This window comes from Gallinula chloropus (genome assembly GCF_964237585.1).
Source record: "Gallinula chloropus genome assembly, chromosome: 19".
NCBI classification, from domain to species: domain Eukaryota; kingdom Metazoa; phylum Chordata; class Aves; order Gruiformes; family Rallidae; genus Gallinula; species Gallinula chloropus.
This window is the reverse complement of record NC_140104.1, coordinates 64,609-89,916: the sequence shown is the minus strand read 5'-3', so window position 1 is coordinate 89,916 and position 25,308 is coordinate 64,609. Positions and strand designations below refer to the sequence as shown.

The window sequence follows — 25,308 nt, the reverse complement described above, 5'->3', positions numbered from 1 at the left end:
ATCACACAGCATTTAGAAACTGCTGTATGTTTTCCTGTTTAGGGGAGGAGGGAGGGGTTGGATGGGTGGGTTGGGTTTACAGTGGCACCGAGCTGTTAAAAACAAGCAGCAACTGCATGTGGGTATTAAACTTTCCATCTGTTTTGTTGGGACTGGATGAAAGGAATAGATTTCTCTTCTGCAACCACAAGTCCAGTGTGGTGTCCTAGGGGTCTGAGCCCTGGTTTGTAATGTGTTAACAATGTCAAAACTTTACCTGTATTTTGCTGTGGCAGCTGTTGGTATGTCATGACTGTTGAAATGGGGAAGAAAATGGTTTTAAAAAAATTGTTTATAGATTGAGAATTTGAAATGACTTTCAACTCTGGTAGTGGGCTTAAATATGGTACTCTTACAGCATGGTACATCGAGTAGACTTACATTCTGGGGTTTTAGTTGTATAGAACACCTGTAAACCTAACATGGTGTAACTTTGAGGAATGTTGATAGTATGTTTCTTCTCTTAAGAAAAATTGTTTTGAAGTCTGCAGTAAACATCTATGTCCTCATTCTGCATGTGGCAGTGTGGAAGTGTTGGTTTCTCATGTATTGTGTCTAAAGGAATGAGAATTTGGCCAGCACACAAGAGCAAGTATTTTCCTTATAGTGGCAGATGTTTGGTCACTGGTACTGGCAGAAGAACCAGCTGCTGAAAAAGTCGTATCACGAGTCTCACACAGTATCTGTGAATCAGAATAATGAAACTACTTCACTGTGCCAAGTTCCAAACCTCAGCAGGCAGCCCCCAGCCCTGTGGCTGTCTGACAGGTGATGGATGCTGCTGCTTTGGGACAGCTCTGGGTGTTGGAAGGAGCAGCTTGCACACTAAGCATTCTGAGCTCTTTTGAGCATTGGCATAAGTGACTGGAGTCTAAACGTTGGCCTCGAGTTCCCTCAGACTGGTGTGCAGCCTGAAAGGGATGTTACAGTCTCAAGCAGCATGTGCACATTAATGTACACATTGCCCTATCCCAGAATGCTTCGAGCCAGTATCAAAAAAGCTTAGATCAAATTCACCCTCTAGACTACTTTACTGTAGTCCACAGTGACCCTTTAGTATGAAAGAAGCCCTTCCATGCTGGAAGGTAAATCTACATCTAATAGGAGCAGCTCTGGTACCGTGGTCAAATGAAAGAGTTTTAAAAATAGTTTAATGTTCCATATTCCACCTTACTGCTGAAGTATGAATTCCATACTCTGGTGGAGTATGTTTGGAACCCTTATAGTAGTAGTGGCTCATTCACTCCTGAAAGCTCCGAACTCTCAGTGTTTCTCAGCCTGCCACATGTTCTGTCCAGACAGAGAAGCTATATAAACTGCACTCCTCAGGAATCCTGTGGACAACTTACTGTGATCAGAGTAGTGCAACTGTTAGGGGAGTGTAACTGGAAAACCTCACTTCCATTGGAGGGATGTGATGGTCATTTAGAGTAACTTGGAGTTTTTTAAGTCTTAAGCATTGATTTGTGTCGTGTAACTATTTTTTTCCACAAACAGATACCTCAGTCAGGATCTCTAACTTCAGCTCGTTAAAACTGAATATTAATTTTAATACTGGGAAACAGGAAGCCTACAGCTGTGGCGAAGCATAGAAAACTGCTGTTTCTGATTTGCTTTGTATCACAGAAACTACTTCAGGTGGACTAGAAACTGCATCAGACTTGCAACACTCAAGTCAGCCATAAATCTTACTTAAACAGAAATTTAATGAACAAGTTCAGCATAGTACCCATCCCCTATACCTTTTGGTTTCATTTTAGAAAGAGGGTATGTGACTTTATTATTGGAGGAAGACAGCTTGATTCATTTGCAATCTTCCAGTATCTTTCTCTGAGAACAAATGCAGCTGATTTGGGCTGTCGTTGGCGTGTAAATATTCCTTTCTTGTTCCCCAAAACACGTGTGGTCCCTGTAGAGAAGTTATAAAATAAAGCAAGTAAATGTAAAATGCTCTTTTTCCCCTGCTGTGAACTGCTACAGTGGATGTGCTAAATCAGGTGAGGTGGAAGAGACCTATGCACTTTCTTCTACACATAATCAGGTACAACAGGGAACTTGGCAGATGTAATTTACGTCAACCTAGAAAGATTAATTGATGTAATTGAGCAATATGGCTGTAATTCATTGTCACTGACTTACCAGTGACAATGGTAAATTGTAATACAGTTAATTCAGGCGTGCCCATTAATTTGATCAGTATTCTATTTACAGCAGATGTTCCTTCTGCCATTATTGAAACTTGATGATGATGTTACTGTTTGACTGCACTGTCCTTTAGTGGTGTCCATGTCCTTTTTGTCTATTTTAGTTTTCACAGGAAACTAGAAACGTGTAGATAAACTGGAACTGCATCTGTGTGTGTGAACTCGTCTGCCTTTTCTCCATCCTCCTATCTGAAGCTAGTATTACTCTCCTGACTGCTTTTCTGTGATGGCTTAGCTTTCTAATACCTACATTGGTGCTCTACAGGTTATTCTTAATGGTGTTTCTCTGCCTGAAGTTAACACTGGCTGTTCCCCACCCTAGCTCACTGCAGGTGGCGTATGCATAACCGGTTCCTTACTGGGTCTCCTTCTGAAGTGTAGTAGTTTAATTTCAGTGTGACTGTTGGCACTGTACATTAAGTAATGCTGCAAACTTTGCTAATGCACTTTGAGTGTCACAATAGACAGTTGCTGTTAGCATGGCATCTGGTCCTCTCTCGGTAAAGCTCTATGCCAAGTTAATATTACATTACTTAAGGTGCTCTGTAACCAAGGGCAGTTGCAGATGAAATATGAAGCAAGTGAGATGCGTCCCTAACAGCTGACAAGCTCTGAGTTGGCGACAGCCAAGTCCAATCTGGGTCTGCTCATGAGCTTCCCTTGCATTCTGCCCTAGCGCATAGTGCCGTGTTCTGGGTAGCACCTCTGCAGGTGGGACATCTAGGACCTCGGGCTGGAGAGAGAGAGGGTGCATTAAGTATAGGCAGGACCTTCCCTCTTGGCTCTGGTCACACTGGACTTTGTCAGAGAGTACCGCAGTGCTCCATCTTGGTAAGCAGAGGGCCCTTTTGTCCTGCCCTACAGCACAGTATTCTTTGTGTGTCATAAACGATTTTAAACTTGCAGGGAGGATGGAGAGTTGTTTAGAATATGAAGAACAGCCTACCTTGATTAGTCATGAAATCTGCAAAGTTCCATATGAGCTCCCCAATCACATATTCTTTCCTCTTTTTGTCAAAAATGGAGTGGTACTCCCTTAGCAGAGCTTTCTGGTACTCCTCGCTGAACATAAGAGGTGGATCCTACAGCCAGGAAAAAGAGGTGGCCCTGAACAAAGGTGACAGTTGATCTCAGCAGAGGCTCTATCTGTGAACTGCCTATTTGCTGGGGACCTGCTTCCTCATGACAAACTCTACGGCGGCTGGGGCTGCATTAACAATGGCTGTTTCGTGACCAGGTACTGAAATTACAAGGGGAAACTTTGCACATAGAATACAAACATGGTGCCATGTATACTTGGTGGGGGTGTGGTTTTCCTTGGCAATGGTGCTTTATCATGATAGGTACAGGAGTGTCCCCCCATTCTGTGCAGGACAGCATTGGGAACTGAATGGCCGGGCTCAGTGTCCCATCTTCTGATTAAGCGTTTCCTACAAATGCCAAAGTTCAGGTTTCGGAGTGCTCGGTGCTTTCGCTCAAAGCTAACAACTTCCCCTTAGGTAGAATCTAATGTTAGTTAGTGGCAAAGCTGATTGATTTCAGTGGAGCAGGATTCCATCCTGGAGTCTTTTGGATGTTTACAAGCTAATGCATCTCACAATTAAGTAGGCAGGCTCAGTGGTACCCAACTCTTCCTAATTAAGTTTGACCCTGTCAAAGCAGCAGTGCTTTTCTCCACCTAGGGCATCTTACAGCACTTACACTGTGAAGTCCAGGGACTGAGTCTGCTCCGTATTCACTCTGGATAATGGGTTTTTGGTAGGTTTTATACCAGTTCTCAAACTGTGTAGTGAGTTGTAGTGGAATAACTTCCAGGTGGCCTGGGTCGTGATACCAGGAGAAGTAGCTGTTTACACAAATTACATCCACGTAAGGAGCCTACAGAAAACAACGGAGAGTGTTTTGTCACGGGTCAAAGCAAACCTTCATTCCTTAAAGCTAAATCCTCTTGGTTCACTTCATGGAATCAAGTTTCATTACATGTAGAATTAAAGTCTTTTCCCTCCCTTCACGCAGGCCCTCCCAACATCTTTCCCAGGAAAAAAAAAAGCAGGGTAAATGTAATAAGATGATAGCATATTAATTTGGGATTTTTCTTACAGACTTAGGAAGTCCCAGAAAAGAGTTAGACAAGATGAACCCATTTCATCCTCAGGTTTGTTAGAAGTTTTTGAGTTTCCAAGATGTCTCTGGCTTGCTGGTACATCTATATGTACTTTTTGAGTATTGGAATGTGATTATCAAGTTAGTGGTCACATATTTTGACTAGCAACTAAATTTGTGCATCAATGGTGCAATACTAAGACTAAGCATTCTGCAAGTTATATGCCATTTCTACCACATGGACAGTATGATAAAAGGGCACAAAGCCCACTAAAGATAAAGTGATGTTGTATGTAACTTGTTCAATGTTCTCTTAACATGTTTTGTAATAAAAGAAAAAAGTTCTAATCTCACTCTGGTGTGTGACATATCTTCTTTGGTTTTTTTTTTTTCCATGTCTCCTCAAACTAGCTGGGACATGCTGGTGGGGAACGGATCTTGAAGTGTGTAAGTGTGTAAGTGTGTGTGTGTGTGTGTGTGTGTGTGTGTGTGTGTGTCTGATGCAAGGGAAGTATGCCAGAGTAGGACCCTCCTGGGTTCCTTCCAAATTATGGCCACGAGTTTGGGGTGGGTTTTTTTTTGGTGTTTTTTTTTTTTTGCTTTGTGTGGGGGGGAACGTGTTACAAAGGCAGAACAGCTTGAAACACCAGGTGTAACCCGTAGGGGGGACACATATCATGTACCCACAAACTGACCTGCTAGATGTCTTTATTTTATAGCAGTCACAAGTAGTATAAAGCCATCTTGAAACATTAAAAATTATATAGGAACTATCCTGGAAACAAATTTGTATGTTTGATCTGTGCTATGGCCAGTTTAAGACCTAGACAGCCAAGGAAAGTACGGTCTGGCTATTCAAATAGCTCTAGACCCTTAATTATAAAGCTGGAAGAGCTTTCAGATTATTCAACGCTAACAGACATCTGCCAGAGACCCAGAGCAATTTAAAGCAGGAATTAAATAGAAGCTTCTGTCCTTTAAACTTCCACAAGGGCTGTTAGCATCTTAAAGAGGTTTAAGCTTTGGTTTAATTGCCAGTGAAAAGCCTGAGCATTAGTAAACACAACCAATGGGATGGCAAAGCCTTATAATGTTAATAAAGCCAGGGGCCTGATCCTGCATACTTCACACTCAAGACAAAGAACTCTTCCTCTCTCTTGCAGGTACTTTTTTTTCGGCTGGACTGCAACTACAGGAAAAGGGACTTTCTACTAGAAACAAAACTGTAAGTTTTCTTCTGCCTCTCCCTGTTAAACACCTCCAGTACATGCAGGGAGGAGGGGGGGAAACACCGTAAAACAAATGACTGGAAGTGGAAAGTTAATGTAGGAATTAAAAACTAGAAAATAAAGTAAACTTACACCATGATCGAGAGCATAATTAGCATCTGTCACAAAGGTTACTGGTCTGGAGGGATCGAGAGCTTTAGTGTGAGCTATCACTGTCCTGTTTGCAAACAGTAAAGCAAGAGTTCAACAACAGCATAAAGAAGCACAGCCCCCTTTCTGCAAGTTCTGTCCTTGCCCCCCCTCCCGATCTGCTTTTGATTTAGCAGAGTATTTTTAATTAAGTTGGAGAAGGGATGGTGGGTTTGAAGACAAAAATTAAGAAGGGTAATGGGAAGTTTCTGAACAACTCTTGGGTTGTGTTCCTGCCACAGCATAAGACTGCAGCAGGCAGAGCAGTCACAAGCTTGGCTGCTTTTGAGAAAACCCTGGGAGATGAGACACAGAATGGGAGGGTCAAGCTCTGCTGCTACCCTGATGTTGCAGGAGGGTGGTGGATCATTCTGAAGAATGAAAATTCACAGTTACCTCTTAACGCACCTGCAGCTACTCAGACAGACTGCCACCCCATTACAGAGAGGACTCCTGGCTATCCAAAGCTTAAATCTCTTTAAAATTAAAACTTGGGACTCGATGCAGTGGCTTAGAAGTGAAGTATCACAACCCCGTGCAAAACAACTAACTTAGCACTAACTGAAGGAGCTTGTCTTCAGATTAGAGGCCAATTATTTTACAGCTTTGCTGTCATTCTCAAAGAATTCAGCACTCATCTTCCATTGGTAACAAGGACCATCCTGTTCCCATCAGGCCTTAGCTCAAGAGAGGCTCAGACCAAATGGAATCCTAGTAATTTTGCAGAGCCTTGCTGGTTCAGAAACAACAGGTTGAGACTTGTGCGATTCTGAGCATCAATTCAACGCATGAAGCAGTTAAACTTTTAATTTACATCTGAGGGTATTGTTTCAGGGTTCCAAAAAAAATGTTTGCCTTCTCTTCCCCACTTCTCTGTGCCATCCCAAAGGAAAAAGATGCACCATCTCCCAAGATTCAAGCCTCAGCTCTGCATACAAGCAGACGCACTTACTTAAAGTAGTAAGCTGCTGGGGGCAGCTCCGATGCTGGCTCGTTGGCTACCGACCACATCACGACTGACGGCCTGTTCTTATCCCGGCGGATCAGCTCCTCCATCACAACAAGATGATGCTGCAAGGACTTGTTCCCAAAGCTTTCGCTGGATGACAGAAGGAAGCAAGACCCAGTGAGGTGAGGGTATAAAATCCATCCCCTTTGCCTGTGAAAACTCAAGCCTCTGGGGTGTAAAAGCACAGCTGAGTCCCAGCACTAAATATAGCTTCTGCCCTATTTCCCCAAAGCCTGCTGCACAGTTCAGGGCCGTGTTTTGGGCTGGTTAATCAAGCTGGACCAAATGACACAATGGCCATGTCGCAAAAACACCCTCTGGTTGCCCAACCTCACTCGGCACACTTGGCGCAACAGGCTGATTTCTAAATGGAGCAAAGTACTACCGTTATCAGGACAATGGGTGCTGTGGGAGGGGAGGGGGACACTGCGGCAGGGATGAATACAGAAAGCAGGGGAAGAGTCCTTTGAGCAATCGCTTACGGCATTTTAATCCCCACTCCCGGGCACTCATCGATCACCACGATGCCATAGGCATCACACAGGTCCATGATCTCCTCAGCATAGGGGTAGTGGCTGGTGCGGAAAGAGTTCGCCCCCAGCCAGCGCAGCAGGTTGAAGTCCTTCATGATCAGGGGCCAGTCGAGGCCTTTGCCACGGATCTGGAGGGGAAAGAGACACCAGACCCCATCACGCTGCCAGGCCAGGCCAGGGCTTCTCTTCCCATCAACTGGGCACCACGCTTCCCTGCTCGCTCCCTGGGCGCCATTTCCAGCTGAACACCTTGTCTCTCTGTGCAATATTTGCCTTTCAGGGGGCACCGCTGGTGGTCTGGACAACCCACAAGGATGGTGGATGCAGTCAGGCTGCTGGGGTTACCGTTGCCCTCTCCCTCCCCTCCACAGGTGTTAGCCATGAGGCAGGCTGGGGAGGGCAGGGTGAAGGAGCACCCCGGACCGGTGGGGCTCTGTGTCTCCCGCTGAGCACAGCCCTCCTCCCGGTACCGCGGAGTGTTTGTTCCCCTGAGGTGAGCGGCCCGGCGGGGCGGTGTGGCTCTGGCACTGCCCGGCCGGGGTGGCTCTGGCGCGGCCGCGGGGCCTCCCTGTGGCCGGGCCGCGCCTCGCAGCTCCAGCACCCCGCCCGAGACTTTGTCCCCGGCATTTCCCGGGCCGGGGAGCCGCTATTTCACAGAGCTGTCGGGGTTGGAAGGGATCCCCAGAGCCCATGGGGTCCCACCCCCTACCAAAGCAGGGGCCCCAAGACAGGGCACACAGGGCGGCGTCCAGACGGGGCTGGAATCTCTCCAGAGAAGGAGACTCCACACCCCCTGGGCAGCCTGTCCCAGGGCTCCCTCACCCTCACCGGCAAGAAGTTCTTCCCCACATTGGGGGGGAACTCCCTGTGCTCCAACTTGAGCCCATCGCCCCTTGTCCTGTCCCCACAGACACTGAGCAGAGGCTGCCCATGGCCCCCTGTGTCCCACCCTTCAGCTATTGATGACCACTGATCAGATCCCCTCTCAGTCTCCTCTCTCCAGGCTGAACAGCCCCAGCTCACTCAGCCTTTCCTCATCCCCTCTGTACCCTCTGCTGGACTCTCTCCAGGAGATCCCTGTCTTTTCTTATCCCAGGGAGCCCAGCACTGGACACAACACTCCAGGTGGGGCGTGACCAGGGCAAAGCAGAGGAGGAGGATCATCTCCTCTGACCTCTGGCCACACTCCTTTTAATGCCCCCCAGGATCCCATTGGCCTTCTCAGCCCCAGGGCACGCTGCTGGCTCATGGCCAGCCTGTCGCCCACCAGGACCCCCAGGTCCTTCTCTGCCGAGCTCCTCTCCAACAGCTCACCGCCCAGCCTGTACCGATACATATGGTTATTCCTTCCCAGTGCAAGACTCTACACTCCCTTCTATTAAAGCTCATCTGGTTTCTCCCTGCCCAGCTCTCCAGCCTGTCCAGGTCTCACTGGATAGCAGCACAGTATTTCTGTGGGTCAGCCACGCGTCCCAGCTTTGTATCATTGGTAAACCATGGCTGGGAGGTAGTTTAGCTCCTCTGCCAGCACAGCCAGGTTGTGGCCGAGAGGGATGTTACAAGTCTGGCAGGACTGGGCGTGGTGTCCCCTAAATGCTGGTGAAATTCCAGGCTGGTGGCTCCTAGAGGGGAAAAACAGTGTGAGGAAACAGCCCCCCCGAGCAGAAAGGGAAGAGCTGGCACTACCTCAGTGATGCAAAGGGAGATGCCATTATGTGTCCCCACCATGGGTGTCACACACTTACATCTGCATCTTCATGCTTGTTGACGCCATGGAAGTAGAAGGGCTTGCCATTGATGAGGAACTGCGAGCTTGTGACATGGACAGTGCGGATGCCAACCGGGAGTGTATAAACGTCCTCCAGCAATGCCCCATTCACCTGTGCCTCCATTTTCACCTGGATTTCCAAAAAGGAGACAAAAGTCACGTGCTGGGCTTTGCAAGGACACCCTGTCCTCCCTGTCCCGTGTCCATAAGGGCTATCCTGACCGCCTGTCTGTTCCCCAGCCCTGCCTTGGCACGCCGTCTGCTCCTCACCACTGCTTCAGAGGACTCTTGTGGTTCTCCAGGAAAGAGCAAGATCTCACTAAACAGAAAATAGACATCCAAGCTGGGGAAGTTGAAGGATGAAGACTGAGGCCTGGATGACCCTTCTGGGGCTTGTTCATCCCAAGAGCTTCAGTTTCTTTTCCCCTTACTCATCCAGGCCATTTCATCCCCCAGGCAAGGCAGCAGTACACCTCTTCCACTCTGCACCTTGGCACAAGGCAATGACTGAAGAGTCATCTGCTCAGAGAGATACAAACCTGAGCCCCTGGAGGCTCACAGCACCTCATCTGCCTTATTTTCTACATCTAAACTTCACTACTCATCCTGAACTTCCAGGCTCATGCTACTGAAGCTGAACTCTCGTTTTGCAGAGTGGGAAGCTCGTTGCATGGCAAAGCACAGGGAAGACGAGGTCAGCAGCCTGCTGCTCAGAAACCCTCCGTTTTGGCTTTATCTCCTCCCCTGTACTGCATCAAACAGTCCTTTTGCAAGGGATGGATCGGGCCCTGAATGCATCTGAGAGTACATGTGCGCACTTCAGGGATGACCCCCTCTTCTCATCAACAGATCTTTCAGTTCAGCATCCAGGAAGCTGTAAAACCTTGATTTGATTATTGCATAATTAGCAATGCCACTCTGGCCACGTGAACAGGATCCATGGAAGAAGACAAGTATGGAAGATGGGCCCCATATGGCAGTTTCTTAACCCTATTAAGTCAGAAAGAACACACACACAGAGGAAGGAACGTCACTGTTACCTCTAAGGAGTAGCGGTATCCAGGGTTCTCATGCATCAGGTAAGGCCACCAAAGATTTGGGTTCAGGACTTTTAGCTGTCCAGACGGCCCATCACCTGTAGCAACCACCTTCCCCTCTTGGTCACGTAAACTCAGGGCCAAGGAATAAAGCGTGCTGCCAACAACCGACACCTGGTATTTCACCATTGCTGGTTCAAAGGAAACAAAAGACAATCAGAGACTGGCAGGAGAGGAAAAAGGCAGGCATCAAGTATTGGAAGGGTTTTCACACAGAGCAGCATTAAAAAATGAGGGCGATGTAGAACAATGACAGAGTGGCATGAATTGAGTATAAGAAGCATGACCTGACTGTCTTGAGGTCCAGAAGTTTCCAGCAAGATTTGAGTATCACACAACTTTGTTACTTGGAGATGACCCTGCTTTAAGTGGCAGGAAGACTGCTGCTACTGAGAAACTCTACTTTGAGAAACACCTGATCATCCTTTCACTTCAACAGTTCTCTCTTTCACTTATTTTTTTCTCATTGCTTCTGAACTCTTTACCATATTCTTACAGCTGCTGAGCTGTTAGACCAGCTCAGGTTCAAGAGAATGGAACTATGAAACAAATTGAATCAGACTTTTACAGGATATTTTCTCTGCTGCCCTTGTCATCTCCATTTGGAGCCTGAGGTAGCTGCTGTGAGTGTTCTGGACCTACCAAGGCTCTCTGATGAAGTAGTTGTCACTGTAATATCATCTATGTAGACAGAAGGAGTGGTATAAAGCACAACCGGGCGATGGATTCCAGCATAATTAAAGAAATCAAACCTGATGTTCTGTACAAAGTAGTTCTTGGGGTACCTGAGTGAGCAAGACAGGAGAAATGGCTACATTATGTTTCATTACAGGAGAACTGAAGGCAGCACATATGAGCACTAGCATTCTAAAACAATAATGTAAGAACACATGCTAGCTGGTAAAATTATCTTTACAGCAGGCTGGATCTATCTCCCAGTATTGCTGCTGCTGCTGCACTGAAGGGAACTGCCAGTTAACATCTAACTCACCAAAGAGGTTTGATCCTTCAGGACAGCCAGGACTTGCCGCTTCCAGCTGAACTCAAGCTTCTCTAATCTGCCACTGATTCAGCTTGGCAAATAGCTTCTTAGTTTCCCGTGTATAAAACAGATGCAAGAACTCAGTGCAAATTCCACATAACACTGAAACTTAAACTCAACCCTGACAAACTGATTACTTTTGGCATATATACAACCTGTGCTTTTGTAAGTTGTGCAGAGGCTCTTATGAACCAGCAGCCGAAAAAATTCCCACTCTCTCATCCCTGGGATAAACTCTGCAGTTCAGCACTTTACCAACTCACCTCGTTTTGTCATTCATGTACTGAATCGACCCCGGAGGCAGAGTATGGGGTGTCAGTGTGTTGTTAAGTGCAACAGTGATGCGGCAGGGGATCCCTGGGCTGCCCTGGACGATGCTGCTTATATCTGCTTCAAAAGGGAGGTGGCCCCCTTCGTGCTTCACAACTTGCACTCCGTTGACCCACTGTGGAGAAGACACCCATGAGCCCAAGAGGCAAGGTTATTGGGTTTTGTGGTGAGCACAGCAGGGAGAAGGGAAGAGGCCAGGCAAAGGGCTGTCGGGATTCCAGTTGACACCGAACTTTGTTCTGGGCTCTTACTCCCTGAGGGATTAATCTAGCAGACCTTTCTTTACTAGGACCTAGGTCTGGGTCACGTACAAACAAATGTCAATGAGACACACTGCTCTGGGCAGATCCTGAAGCAAAGAAATGTTTTAGTTACATTGATATTGGAGGATATTCTCCTGATGCTGGAGGATGGGAAAAAAGACTTGGGAAACATGGACAATTTTTTAGCTGGAGGAAAACAGCCAAGAATTAAGAAAACAGCAAATTAATATAAAAATCCAGGCAGATACATTTGCTGAAGAAGTGATAGCACAGATTTTAGTGCAGTGTGATTTTGGAAACACATGGACAATTTCCCATGCAACGTACCACAATGGAGTAGTAATGGGCACTACCGAAACGGAGTACCACTCTGGTGCTGAGGTCATCCTGAAGCCAGCGGAGAGGAAGCAGCACCTCCTTCTCATACCAAACCCAGCCAATGTAGTTCTCCAAGCTGGGGTCTTGAGTGATGTCATTGAAGCTGGCAGGCACTGGCATGTCAATCACAGGACCAGTCTGGCAGGAATTGGACAGAAAAGGAAGGAAGAGATCATTTGAAAAAAGAAATTTTACTGTCTTGACTGTCCAACTTGTACTGTTGGAGGTGTCCCCTTCCCCTAACAGCCTTACAATCCCTTTGCCAAGTGGAAATACTTGGGAAAATCCTGTTTAGACAAAGCAGGTGCAGTCTGTCACAGTTCCTATACGAGTCCTCCCTGATACCAGACCCAGGAGGAGCCTGCCTGTTCCTATGGGAAGAAGGTGCTTGTCTCTTTTTCCCCTCCTGATTTATGATAGGGAAATGCTTTCATTATTGGCACAGGTACTGCAGGGTCAGAGAAGCGAGGGAGGAGAAAAAATAATTGCCCAGGTGGTTGTTTTGAGCCTGGGACTTTCCATAAACCGTAATTTCTCCTGTGCAGCTCTCACTGTCTGGTGTGCAGTGCTGGTGTTGTTCACTGCTATGGGGTGCTGCTTGTCAGGGTAAGAGCTGCAATAGAAAGGTAGCAAGGCTATCAGGTGTTTTGGGCCAGATCCCCCAAAGAAGGTCCCCAGAGACGGGGGACGCCCAGCCTTTGTCAGTCCCTAAAAGCAACACAGATTCCTTAGGATTACAAGAGAGTCAATTCACTTATTTTTAATAAAAGGGTTATGGGCAGACAGCACTGTACGGCATTTAACACTGAGGTAACCGGATGCTATTGTAAAATCCAGCCGTTCAGTTTTAGCACCTACTGCCCTTTTCATGTTCCACAAACAAGCATTGCAGCAGCACGCAGCGGGAGCACTTCCCCTTTCCATGGAAAGCAGAACAAGGAAGGTCTGGTAGCCCAGGGGTGAGCATCATGTGCACAGCTGACTCAGCATTGAACCACACCAGCACTGTGGCGAAACTCAGCACCCTTCTTAGACACCGGAAAATCCTAGCAGGAAAATCCTTGGATGGCGAAGTGTTTTTTCTCGTATCTGATAAAGGATGAGCTTTGACTGGGATGGCCACAATGTCTGTCTCCTTCAGGGAGATTCTGTGATGTCCGAAGTAGGAGAGTAGCCTTCCTTTGGGGGGCACAGTCCAGATTCTCTCCTCTGGCCACCTCTTTTTGCAACATTTTGTGGCAACATCGTGTCATTCCGCTCCTCTCTCCTTCTGCAATTTGGCAAACAACTGCCTAAAGGGCTAAAATAGAAATGACAAAGGGCTTGCACATTTCACACACAGAATACCCGACTTCTTCCCTTTACATAATGGTGTTAATTTCCTCATGGATTTCAGCGACTCCAGAACTTGTTTGCCTGCACTTGGCTGCTTTGGAATAAATAATCCCAGGGTGCCCTTTCCTGGCCGGTTTTTGGGTGACCGCAGGTAAACGTTGAGCAAGGCCAGCCTTGCTTTTGCATCACGGGGCTTTCTACAACAGCTCAAAGGTGGCTGCGGTTTATTCGGATGCTTTCTGGCTTCTAAGCACAGCCGGGATAATCAGAGACCGCCAATTAGAGGGCCTCTTAAAAAGAGCCTCTGCGCAGAGACGAGGCACTGCGCAGGGGCAAGGAGCGGCTGCCCGCAAGCCCGGCGGGGTAGGAAGGGGGAAACCGGTGTTCTTGGGAGGGGAAAGAAGCCTGGTTTGCAGGGGAGCTCTCCCCGGGAGGAGAGCATCCCACACCGCCCTGCACCGCCCCGGGGAAGGGGCAGCCCCTGCCCGCGCCCCGCTCCCGGCCCCGCGGTACCTGCCGGAGCGGCTGCCGGTACCAGGACTGCACGAAGCCGGCGTCCCTACCGGGCGAGAAATCGGCGCGGAAGCTCCAGAGGCCGCCGAGCTCCTTTCGCTCCCGAGAGGGGGTTTCCCGGGGGTAGAGCATACCGCCCCGCGGGGCCGCCGCCCGCCCCGGCGCCAGCAGCAGGAGCAGGCAGCAGCCGCCCGCCAGAGCCAGGCTCAGCACGCCGCCTGACGCTCGCGCCGCCATCTTGGGGCGGTCCCCACCGCGGCGGGACCTCCCCCGGCCCGGGCAGGGGACGATGCGGGAGGACGAGACGACAAGCCCTTCCCGCCGATGGCATCGGTAGCTTGGCGTAAAGACGCTTGCAGGCGGTGGGCTGTGCCCAGGGTTGCCGGGCTGTGGGAGTTTTTTTAATTATTTACTTGCTGTCCTCTATTTATTTTTAGAGTGACTCGTCGAAGTGGAAGAGCAAGAGCTTATTGGAGGTGCCAAAGAGCACTGATGGTCAGATGGCGTCTTGTGTCACGCAGGAGGATGGCCTCTGTGTTACAACCACCGCTCTGGGCCCGCCGGTGAAGCACGGTAACGTTTCCTTGTCAGGCAGTGTCCCTCCGAGATGTGACAGGGCAAGTACAAACGGCCTTAAGTTGCACCAAGGGACGTTTAGGTTGGATTTCAGGAAAGAAATTCTTTTCTGAAAGGGTTGTTAGATATTGGAACAGGCTGCCCAGGGAGGTGGTTGAGACACCATCCCTGGAGGTGTTTAAAACAGGGGTATATGTTGTATTTGGTGACATGGTCCAGTGTGGGACCTAGTAGGGCTGGATAGGTGGTTGGACTCGATGATGTTGAAAGTCTTTTCCAACTGTAACCATTCTATGATTCGATAAAGCAGGATGGAGGAAGGTATCACAGGGGCAAAGGAGGAAGGAAGTGCTCTCAGATTGATTTTAATGTCATAGTTCTTGTATTTGTCGCCTATGTTTGTTTCCTGGATGAGCATATCTACCTCCATGTGCAATAAGCAGCTGTCAGTCATGCTGTATCTGACTGCAGATCAATAAAAGGCTTGGTGACCCCTAAGAATATCAGAAAGGTGGATGCTCACATGGGGAACACCAGTGATTATGAAATATATTTATTTAAGCAAGAGACTGAAAAATTATAATCTGCTAAAACAACCCTCCACATTACTTAGTGCCAACCCCCAAGATGCTGAATAGTGCAGGCTGGGAACAAGCTGACGTCTAGTCAGCTGAGACATATAAAGGTACTGTCCAGGAATGAGAAAACTGAGAGAAAACTTACGTGGGGAAAGAAAAGGATTGTGAGCTGGGGAGGAGAAAATCCCTTCTTCGGAGTCAGCTGGTGTTGGCTGATGCTGTCACCTCTACACCTGAATTAAGAGTATATAATTAAGTTTCCTGCCACAGCTAACTTAGCTGGAAGGTGAGACACGGTTGCTGAAACAGAGATCCATGGCAGTAAGAGCAAGGAGCTGAGGATATTCCTGGCCCTTCGTTCATCAAGTAAGACTTTTCCTGGTCTTTATGCTGATTTTTCTTCGATAAGGACAAAGGGAAGATAAGTGGTTTGTGGAAGAGACAAGCAATACAATGCTAGGGATGTATTTAATTTTTTTTAAGTTTTGGGGGTAAATCAGGGTAAATTCCTCATGCAAAGGAACAATGCAACCCTGTGCTTCAGTGTAAACCAGAGCAAAGGTAGTTTTGTGATGTGCTGAGGAGACTGTGGGGGTGACCTGCTGGTTGAGACGTGCCCAAGCCAAAGTGATTTCCGCTGCCAGGTAATGGTGAGGTGGACCTTCATTCCAGGAGGCAGCCAGGAAAACACAGTGCTAGGAGGAGGGCAGTGATAGGTGGAGCTGTGACAGGTGTTGTCTGTGTTCCACCAAGTATCTCTCTTTGTGGATACACACAAGCCTGCTCAACTCACGCGCTAATGCTCTTGCAGCTTTCTACCTGCTGGCTCGATGGAACTTCATACCCGATGACACATCTTCTCTGCCACATTCCCACACCAGTGAACATTTCCCAGGCCTCACAAGGACTAAGGAAGCCCAGCTCAATCTTGCCCCAAAGAGGAAAGACACAAGACAGGAGTTTCAGTGAACTACATACACCCCAGTGTTTATTAACTCCACATTAGTGTGATAGGCACAACGCTGCATCTATGGGACCTCTCCCCACACTCTTAAGCTTATTCCTTCAGCTTCTTCAGCAGCTCCCTCAGCTGCTCGATCTGGGCAGTCACGCTGCTCTTGGCGGTACCACCCATGGCCGTGTACTGCTCCACACTGTTGACGACATTGAAGACCTGGGAGACGTCACTGCCAAACAGGGGGCTGGGGAGGCAAAGAGAAGAGGTGTCAGCAGAGAGTGCTGGGTGCTCTTGCCTGCCTTTACTTGCTCACTGCCTGCAGAGGTGGGGAGGGAGAGGAGACGGAGCCTTTTTCCAAGGGCAAAGCCTTCCCGCAGCCCTGTTTCTGTGCTTGCAGAGCCTGTCAGGAGCGGCTTGCGGCAGACCAAAGACTCAGCTCCAAGGGGAGACCAAGGAAGTCTGGAGCCAAGCCCATCAGGAGGGCTGGTGCCTCCTGCCCAGGGCATAAGTTTGTTCCAGTCCCTCCCAAAAGCTGCTGCCCTCGCCCTGCTGGGGCTGAGCGCAGTGATGTCGACCCTTCAGTGTTTTCAGACCCATCAGTATCAGCACTGATGTTCAAGCCAAGTGGATGCGGGGGTGCTGGGTGGGCCAGGCCTTTTGGGGAAGGGCACCATAAGGAGCCCCCTGCAAGGGGAGGCTGATACCTGCCTGTTGAGGGGAGTCACAGGGAAGTACCAGTGATACAGACCTGATGCTCTTCAGGTCGTCCAGGCTGAGATTATTGATGGTCGTGCCTTTAGACTCTGCGAGGTGGACGGCCTTCCCAGAGGCAATGTGGGCTTGTCTGAATGGCATCTGCAGGGAGAAGCAGAGGCCAGAGTCAGTGACCAGGAAACTGGGATGCAACCTCAGAGGAAAGAATGGATGTGCTCTCTTTTTTGGTTGGCTTATTTTCACTTAGGGCAATGCAATCTGAATCTGGGTTTGTTGTCCCGGTGTTGATGATCACTTGGGAACAAAACAGAATATTCTGCATCCAAAGAAATCACAGCTTTGTGTCACCCTCTGATACTTACTCCTTTACGAACCAGGTAGAGAGCGAGGTCAGTAGCTAGCATCTCAGGGCTCAGTGCCTTCTCCATGTTCTCCTTGTTGATCTGCAGAAAGGAGAGTCAGAGGGAGACATTACCATCATAAGCTCCTTGGGGACATGTTAGTGGTCACAGCTTCATCTAGAAGGGACCTGGCTCTAAAAGGCCTCTCCGACACCCTGAGCAGCTGACAGTGGGGGGGACATAGTGAGCACAAGGGCTGAGCCACTGAAAAGCCTTCATCTTCACAGCAGTCTAGAGCCCTTTTACTTCTGTTACTCACAGAATGTGCACCCCAACCATGTTCAATAGTGAGAGGCTGAAGCCTTACCTGGAGGGTAGAAATCACTCCGGTGGCAACCTGGAGCACGGCATTCAGGGTGTCCACCACATCAAAGACAGCCTCCTTGTCCTCCTGCATGAGAACAGGGATGGAAACTGCTGTAAGTCAACCTGATGCAGCCCAAGAGCCCAGCCATCCCCAGGGCTCCTGCTACGGCTGGGGTGTCTGCTGCATCACGTTGTGCCTCAGCCTCTTGCTCAGCACTCTGCACACAAGCAGTGTCTTTGTAGGGGAATGTGCTCAAGAGGAAAGAGCTGTCTGTGCTCAGAGCAATGGTCTGAACGCTAACATCTGGTTTACCTGCAGGTCCTTGTTGTAGGTGCTTGGAAGCCCTTTGAGAACCATGAGAATAGCAGCCAACTGCAGAGAGAAGTAGGTGAGGCAGTTAGTTGGGGAAAGAGAAGCGTGTTGCCCCAGCTGAGGTGAGGCCCCTTGGCTGGGCCCGTGTCCTCACACAGCGGCGAGGAGAAAGAATGTTCTCCAGCCCCAGTAGCAGAGGTCCCACCCCGCTTCTTTCTTTAGCGGGCTCACCCGTCCAAACACCCGTCCAGCTTTGCTGCGGATCAGTTCCAGGCTGTCAGGATTCTTCTTCTGAGGCATCAGGCTGCTGCCAGTGCTGAAAGAAGAGTGTTTGGCATGTCATGCTGAGCCAGCCCCAGTCCCTGCAGCCACAGAGCGTGCAGCATGTTGGCCCAGGCGTCCAGAAGTGCCACATAGCCCTCACCCCATCCCGAGACAGCTTTCTGAGGTGTAGGAGAGCAGTGAAGTGGGTGTGCCGAGTTTGTCATGTTTCCCACAGCACAGCCTTTGTTTTTGCAGGTGTGTTTGCAGCGACCATGCTGTAATTCTCAAGGAGGAAGCAGAAAGGAGGCTTCCTCCCAGGCCCCTCCAGAGGAGGCATCAGCAGCTCAGCTTAAGAGCTGCTGTGACCTCAGAGTGGGAGAGCTGCAGTCATTTTGCTCGGAGAGACAGGAAATCTGTCAGGGGGGCAGGCCTGGCTAGTGCGGGGAGGGCTTTGGCAGGCATTCCCAGCAGCGGAGGAAGTTGTGTCTGCCAATAGTTGCTAGGGAGGGGTGTCTGTTGAATGCAGGCTTGGTTGAGCAGAGAGAAGGGGTTGTTACAGAGCAATGTTCTCCCTGAGGCTGCGTTCTGCCAAACTATAATGTTCTGTCAGCCTTGTACAGCAGGGAGACCCCAAACAATGTCTCATTCCCTCAGAAGGGCATAGCTGAGGGAAAGCTCTCTGCTCAGAGGCCTACCTGTAAGCATCAGAAAGGGTCAGAAATCCAAACTCGCTGGTACTGTAGATGATGAGATCTTCAGCCATCTTGCTAAGGTGGATCATCAGCAGAGTGGCAACAGAGAGGAATTCCACTGCAGAGAAGGCACAAAACCAGGAGGTGAAAAACGTGCTTGGGTGCTTGTCAAGCCAGAGGGGCTCGGACTGGAGTTTAAATATGAGCTGAGGGATTTTTGCATAAGTACTTCCTAGTGAGGGCTTCCAATCCTCCTGCTGAGGGAGGTGAGCTGGGAAGGTCTGTGAAGCCTGTTTCTAAAACAGTGGGGGCAAGAAGCGATCAGGTTGTGCTTACCCACAAAGTCTCTCTCGCTGATGGCATCCATGCTGTTCAGGCTGATGGAAGCAAAGTCCAGCTCTGTAGGGAAGGTGATGGACAGAGGAGGTCAGGTTTGCATGACTAGAGCTTGAAGGCCTCAGGTTGCCCCAGCATGAAGGTGGCTGTGAGCCATTGAGCAGTCCCCAGAACACAGCTGTGCTCAGTGGGGTCTTTGTTAAGAGCCCAGGCAGTCAGTGTGCAGCAGAGGAGGTTACACTGAATGGGGACTTTGTTGTTAACCTCAGGCAGGGAGAGTGCTGTAGAGGTGTCTCTTCCTACTCCAACCTCTTTGCCTGTCTTGTGGTAGTGAAAAGCCTTATGAAAGAAAGGCTTTTGGTCCGGGACATTACGGTGCCATTGGGATCCATGTATAGATTCCTCCCTCCCTCTGAGATATTATAAGTAGACCTGTGCCTCTCAGTCATAAGGAGACATTTACCACTGCGCAGAAGCTCTCTATCAATTTCCAGTGGGTTGCCAGCCAGAGCGCCGCTGCCAGGGAAGAAAGGAACAGAAGTCATGTGAGAGACCCTGTACATTCCAACCAAAACTGAGCTCTAGGAAGTGAGGAGACACCTCGGCAGTCTTTGCAGAGCAAAGCAAGGCCTAGTCATTGTTAGTCAGTGGGCCTTACCTTCCCAAAGGCAAGACGTTGATCCTCTTCTTGATCTCTCCCAGGCGCTCAGAGTCACGAGTCAGAGCAACGGCGTGGCTAGGAAAGGACATGAGAGGGGAAGCACCTGGAGTCAGAAAATGTCACAGGACCCCAGAGGTAAGAGTGGCCGAAGGCTGGAGCGTACAAGCTCATGGCCTCCATTGCCCACTCAGTGCTTGGGCTTCCCAGACAGAGCCACCCAGGAACCTGGGGAGATCCTGTTCCAATCTGCAGGATCACCTCTGGGTTGTCAGGGCCCCAAGGGTGGAGAAGGCTTTCTCCAGCCAAGTGTGAGAGGGGGTTACCTGAGCAAGAACTGGCTCCATCTGATGGGCTGAGCTTTCTGCAGGTGAGTGTAGCCAGGCAAGATAACATCAATTTCTCTGCATGTGAAAGGAGAGCAAGAGCTGTCAGGACAGAGGGCAGTGGCAGCTCCACCCCAGGGTTTTCTAGCAAGGTCACAAAGAAAGAAGCCTTCTTTTGCCTGCCCTGAGCTGAAGCTACTTGGTGTCTTCCTCTCCCTTTCACCTTTCAGCCTAAGCACACAGGGTTAAGAGCTCCCGATCTCACAGCGTGGTGTGTCTGCCCTAAGCCTTTCCCTGTGCTATCACACACTGCCTTCCTGTACCTTCCTCTGCAGAAGACCCTGCAGCTGCTGCCCTGCTTGGCGTCCAAGAGGAAGCCTGGAAGTCTCCTGCCCCAGGAAGGCCAAGGCCCTGGCCATGGAAAAGGACTTACATGGCAGCGCGTTCCACCAAGGTCCTGATGAGCTGCAGGAGGTGAGTGGAGATGACAGAGAGGGAATTCTTCATCATCAGCTTCAAGTCAGTCACAACCTGTATGAGATCAGCCGCAGTCAGTCAAGGCAAAATGTGAGGGACTTAGTGACCAGATAGTGTTTGGCAGAAAGCTTTGGAATAGTTTTCCCTTCCCGTCACCCAGAACAATGAGGGGATATCTCTTCCTTTAATGAATGCATGCCTGGTTACTGATTTGTGAAAACTGCTGTATCTTGCTTTCCATGAAGAGGACCAAAGTCCATTCTTTAGAGTGGACTTCTCAGGTACTGTCAACTTTGGATCAGAAAATCTCCCACTGACACTAGATGTTCATCATTAGAATGACTGATCCTGAAAGATGCATAATACCCAGCCAGTAAACAAATGGTTTCTGTAAGCTTTCAAAGGAGTATCAGTGGAAGTTTCTGGCCTTTTAAAACCAGGATGCAATGCTGCAGAGCCCATTCCTCTGTGTGGGGCAGTCTCAGTAGTGTCACTGCCCTAGGGATGCTGGAGTGTCAGGCCTTGTGAAAGATGGCATAAATACATTTGATTAAGGATCTGAGGTGGGGGAGGAATATGGAAGGAGGGAAAAACAACCAGCTATATAAATACCTGATCATTCCTGCTTCTCCCAGTGTGCAGCTTTCCAGCTATATCTCCAATCAGCTCCTGGGGACAAGAGGAGAATTTCTATCAACACCTTTGTGGTCCGAGGAGGAGACTCTACATGAACAGATCCCCCCGCCTGGAAGGGACTCAGCAGTAGGAATCTGTGAGTAGCCGCAGGATCCCTTCTGGGGAAGGGCAAGTTTGTGCTCTGTGCTGTACGGTGGCTTTTCCACAAAAAGGGGTCCTGGAGACACTTGGTTGTGTGCCTGGGGTTTCAGTGCTACAATGTCCAGTGGAAATTCACAGAGGGACAGGGGCACAGGCACTTTGTGTCAGGCTGATCTTGCTACAGAGGAATGGGGGCAAGAGGTCAGAGGAGCCAAACCTTTAGTCTGCGTTCATTGGCAGTGTGGATATCTTCATCGCTTTGGGTCACCACAAAGACACCTTTAGACCACTCCTCAGAGATCTACAAACATCAGCAGAAACATCAGTCAGCTCTTACTGCCACCTGCTGCACATGGGGGCTGGAAGTGTCCCCAGCAAATACCGACCTCTGTCACCCCAAGGGAAATCAAAGTGTTAAGTCTCACACAAGCGCTGACGTTCCTGTTCTTTCAGGCCAAGGCTGTCCGCTTGCTCTATCCTGACATTCCCTACTGCACTTGGTGGGGTTCACCTCTCTGCCTGTGGCAGTCCTGCAGCCTTATGGCCACAGGAGGATTTAAGCACTGCAGGGAGAGAGGGAGCTGCAATGCCAGTGGTTGCTCTAGCATTGTCCACAAAGACTTTCCTATACAAACATTGTATAGAGTTACCCTTGTCCATGGCGGGTGAGCAACAACAATGGATTTTTGAAAAAAGTGCTTAGCTGTGGCCTTCTCTTGCCCCTATACAATGCTATGCATTGCCTCTGCCCGCTCAGGCAGCCAGACTCAAAGGGATCCCCAGTGCCAGCAGAAAAAAGTATTCCTATTTCATACTGGAACAATTCCTGGTGCATGCTCAGTCTGAAGAGGATGGGTGGTCAGGTCACCCTGAGTAAATCTCCCCAAAGCACCGGGACTGGCATCATGAGCACTGACAATGTGCTCATCGGGGCTGCAGGCTGTCACTGGGGTTTGTCAGCTGGTTCACATCCTACTGCTGGGCTTTGGTGCCTTTAGTGGGAAGAATCTGAGCATCAATCCCCTGCCCAGAAGCCTCCAAGTGAAGTGAGGCCAACTCCAGGAGGCTACTAGAGATGCTGTCAGAAAACTAGCATTTGTTTCAGCCTGCATGACAGTTTGTGAAGGAAAGAAATACCTTCTCCAGGCCACTCAGGATCTTCTCCAGCTCACTTTTAGATAGGATCCCAGCCTTCTCCAAGGCTTTGGCATAAGCCATGCTTCCCTGGATATCAACTTCGGACAGTCTCTGATCAAAGGTAATGGAAGCGTTGAGCATCTCCATGACTGGATCTGTGCTTCCACTGAATCTTCCTCCCCAAAGTTTATGCCCCTGAGAGAAAGGACAAAGCAAATTAAAGACGCCTGGTAATTTCAGCAAAGACCCTATGCGCTATGTAATGCTCAATGATCTATTTATCCAGTATAAAAGCCATGCTCAGTTGTGGCCTTTCAGTGTGGCAGCACTGACTAGAAAGGCCCCTGGACTTTGGGGTCTTTGGCAAGTAGTTGTAGTTAAAGAACATGTCACGGTTGCTAACGTTTAGCCCTTGAGCTCTGACTTCTCCCTCAGAAATCCTCCAAAATACTTTACCTCTGCAGGAGATCTTTGAAATGAATATCAGGGAATATGCTGCAAGACCAGCACAGATTTCTCTCTTGAGGCAGCTGCAGGTCAACAACCCTTTGACAGCCTTTTAAAGGGCGGGGGAAATTAAAGTGGACAGTAAGGAAAGTTAGTATCCTCTAAGTCCTTTTTGTGCTGTTTTGCTAACAGAGAGATTTTTCTTTGATGGACAAAGAGCTGTGGGCCAGCAGAAGCCACAATATGAATTATTTCATGTTGCCGTGTGAAGCATCTCCAGAATCCATGATGTGCTTGCAAGCTTTAGCATTAAATTAGCATAAAACTGGTTAAGGTGCAGACTCTAGAAAGGGATGCCTGGCTACCTTTCAGCATCAGGAATGCTCAGAAAAATAAATCAAGAAAAAGATTTTAAAACACACAGAAACAAAGGTTGTTTTTCCACCCAAACTCCAGTGCGTATAGTAACCTCGCACACTTGCATGTGTCATTTACATAACTACTTCACTGGGTGACCCAACACAGGGACGCAATTCCAGCTATGCCTCGCAGCAGGGGGGGTGTGTGTTTGTATATATATATATATATATAAAAGCTTTTTTCACCTGTGATTCAGCAACTGAATGGATTCACTAGGTAATAGCTATGTCTGTCACTTGATCAGAAGCTTTTTGCTTGCCCAGGTGAAGCCCTAGCTGATAAACTCACACTGAGATACAGTTATTTTACTACTGCAAAGACCTTTAAAACTTATGCAAGATTTCAAAAGCAAATTTCCAGCACTAGCAGGCACAAAAAGAAGGAACTGGAGGACATCTAAAGGAAGGGCCATTGCAGGGTGGATAATAATTACTAATCTTGATCTCTTTTAAGCACTTCTGTCAAGTCTTCTCATGCTCTACACTGTAACTACCATGGACAGCAAGAAGGTGGCAGAACAGTTCACTCTAATCTGTGCCAGGGCTTTATCAGTCAGTCAAAGCACTGTTGAGTAGTAACCTTAGAAACTTTTTCCCTAGTGACTGTCTCCACACCTTTGCCAATCCCTGCTGAAGCAAGTGCCTGAGAGGACAGCAGGAGAGACCCAATGGACACGAGAGTGTAGGTATGTTGTTTTTTGGTATCTTTAAGGCAGCTTTTCCTGAAAGCTGAGGGAAGGCAGAGGGGGAATCAGAACTGAAAGAGTGTTAGAGGTCCTTAGTGTGCATCTGGTGCCAACAGGAGCATGGCATAAGGGATGCTAAAGTAAAGGCCAATACCAGAGGCTAGGTGCTTGAATGGGAGCAGGGAACAGTTACAGGCATCTAGGTATATCTTCAGTATTATGGGTTTCCACCAAAGTAAGCAGTGGGTCAGAAATCAAACCTGAAAGATTAACTTTAGCTAGCTACAGGATTCTGGTTAGAGAAGTGGCTCTCATAGCCTGATAGCTGCCAGACACTTGTCTGTAACCCAGAGCAGGGAAAGCCAAAGCTGTAGTAGCCATTTGGAAGGCAGAAAGCATGACTCGCTGAGATGACTCGTCACGTCTTGCCTACCGGGCATGGAAACTGAAAACACAGCTTTCCTACCCAGAAGTGCTTACACAAGCTGCCGCCTGAAAACAATCCACCAGGAACGAACCGCACGGGTTATGAGCCTCTCCCAGGTAGGGGAAGAACCTGAGGGCAATGGCAGGGCGCTAGGCTGGGGACTTAGATTTTAACGCAGTTGAGTCTGCGTTTGCCAGAGCACCCCGAGACCACCCCACCGGAGAAGCAAAGTTCCCCCTCACCTCGGCTGCCATTTCGGAAGACGTTTTGCTCGTTTGCGCGGCGATCTCGGCAACTGGTGCAACCTGCGGGACGGGGAGGTGACGGGAGGTGAGGTGAGGTGAGGCTCGGCTCTGCCCTGCCGCCCGCCCCGGCGCCGGCCCGGCTGCGGGACGGGGTCCCCGATCCCCGCCCGGCCCCGCTCACCTGCTCCGTAGCGCAGCCCCGGCTGGTCGCTCGCTGCTGCCCGGCCCCGCCGTCCCGCTTTTACACACCTCGTCGGGGGCTGGCGGCTCGTCCCGCCCCGGCGGGGCGGGGTGTCCCCGGGGCCGGCCCAGTTCCGGTCACCCAGCTTCCCTCGTACCGCCCCGCTGCACAGCGGTGTTTCTGCTTTGCTGAGGGACTCTCCTACCACGGCCTGGTTTTTTTCCTCAGCGCTCTGCCAGAGGCCCTTGAGGAAGTTCAATAAGTGCATCCCGGTTTTCTTGTCCCCTTTGGGGATTTTCTGACCTCTAACCAGCCCTGTTGTCATCGGCCTGTAGGGTAATTCCCGTAGGAAGGGATC

The 25,308-nt window shown here is 49.3% G+C and overlaps 2 protein-coding genes and 1 long non-coding RNA gene across 5 annotated transcripts; 1 reads left to right on the top strand and 2 right to left on the bottom strand.

Moving 5' to 3' along the window:
• Window positions 1-1,568: 1,568 nt before the first annotated feature.
• GUSB (glucuronidase beta) lies at window positions 1,569-14,269 on the bottom strand (the record flags this gene model as incomplete). 2 transcript variants are annotated; one of them, XM_084273212.1, is made up of 12 exons in its annotated part: window positions 1,569-1,948; window positions 3,190-3,325; window positions 3,945-4,121; window positions 5,708-5,792; window positions 6,717-6,863; window positions 7,256-7,434; window positions 9,052-9,204; window positions 10,115-10,302; window positions 10,814-10,956; window positions 11,477-11,658; window positions 12,134-12,322; window positions 14,033-14,269. In XM_084273212.1, 12 exons carry the CDS (start codon window positions 14,267-14,269, stop codon window positions 1,791-1,793), a joined length of 1,974 nt encoding a protein of 657 aa, XP_084129338.1. In that variant the 3' UTR covers window positions 1,569-1,790. The 2 variants fall into 2 exon arrangements, 1 of the variants encoding a protein (XP_084129338.1); XR_014617732.1 differs by having other exon boundaries at window positions 1,728-1,948; window positions 3,190-3,350; window positions 14,033-14,237.
• On the top strand, window positions 6,798-24,080 carry LOC311199164. The gene is made up of 6 exons (XR_014617734.1): window positions 6,798-6,895; window positions 14,470-14,605; window positions 19,873-19,966; window positions 20,490-20,628; window positions 21,267-21,403; window positions 24,012-24,080. It is a non-coding gene; the product is annotated as an uncharacterized lncRNA (long non-coding RNA).
• LOC311199161 (argininosuccinate lyase) lies at window positions 16,155-25,053 on the bottom strand. 2 transcript variants are annotated; one of them, XM_084273213.1, is made up of 17 exons: window positions 24,951-25,053; window positions 24,767-24,829; window positions 22,546-22,740; window positions 21,626-21,709; window positions 21,244-21,300; window positions 20,588-20,685; window positions 20,155-20,232; window positions 19,829-19,906; window positions 19,634-19,686; window positions 19,171-19,233; window positions 18,838-18,952; window positions 18,110-18,194; window positions 17,879-17,938; window positions 17,567-17,650; window positions 17,221-17,301; window positions 16,893-16,999; window positions 16,155-16,388 (listed from the first exon to the last, which is right to left on the bottom strand). In XM_084273213.1, the coding sequence occupies exons 2-17, from the start codon at window positions 24,776-24,778 to the stop codon at window positions 16,244-16,246; spliced, it is 1,395 nt and encodes a 464-aa protein (XP_084129339.1). In that variant the 5' UTR covers window positions 24,779-24,829; window positions 24,951-25,053; the 3' UTR covers window positions 16,155-16,243. The 2 variants fall into 2 exon arrangements, with proteins under 2 accessions (XP_084129339.1, XP_084129340.1); XM_084273214.1 differs by lacking the exon at window positions 21,626-21,709.
• Window positions 25,054-25,308: the final 255 nt, after the last annotated feature.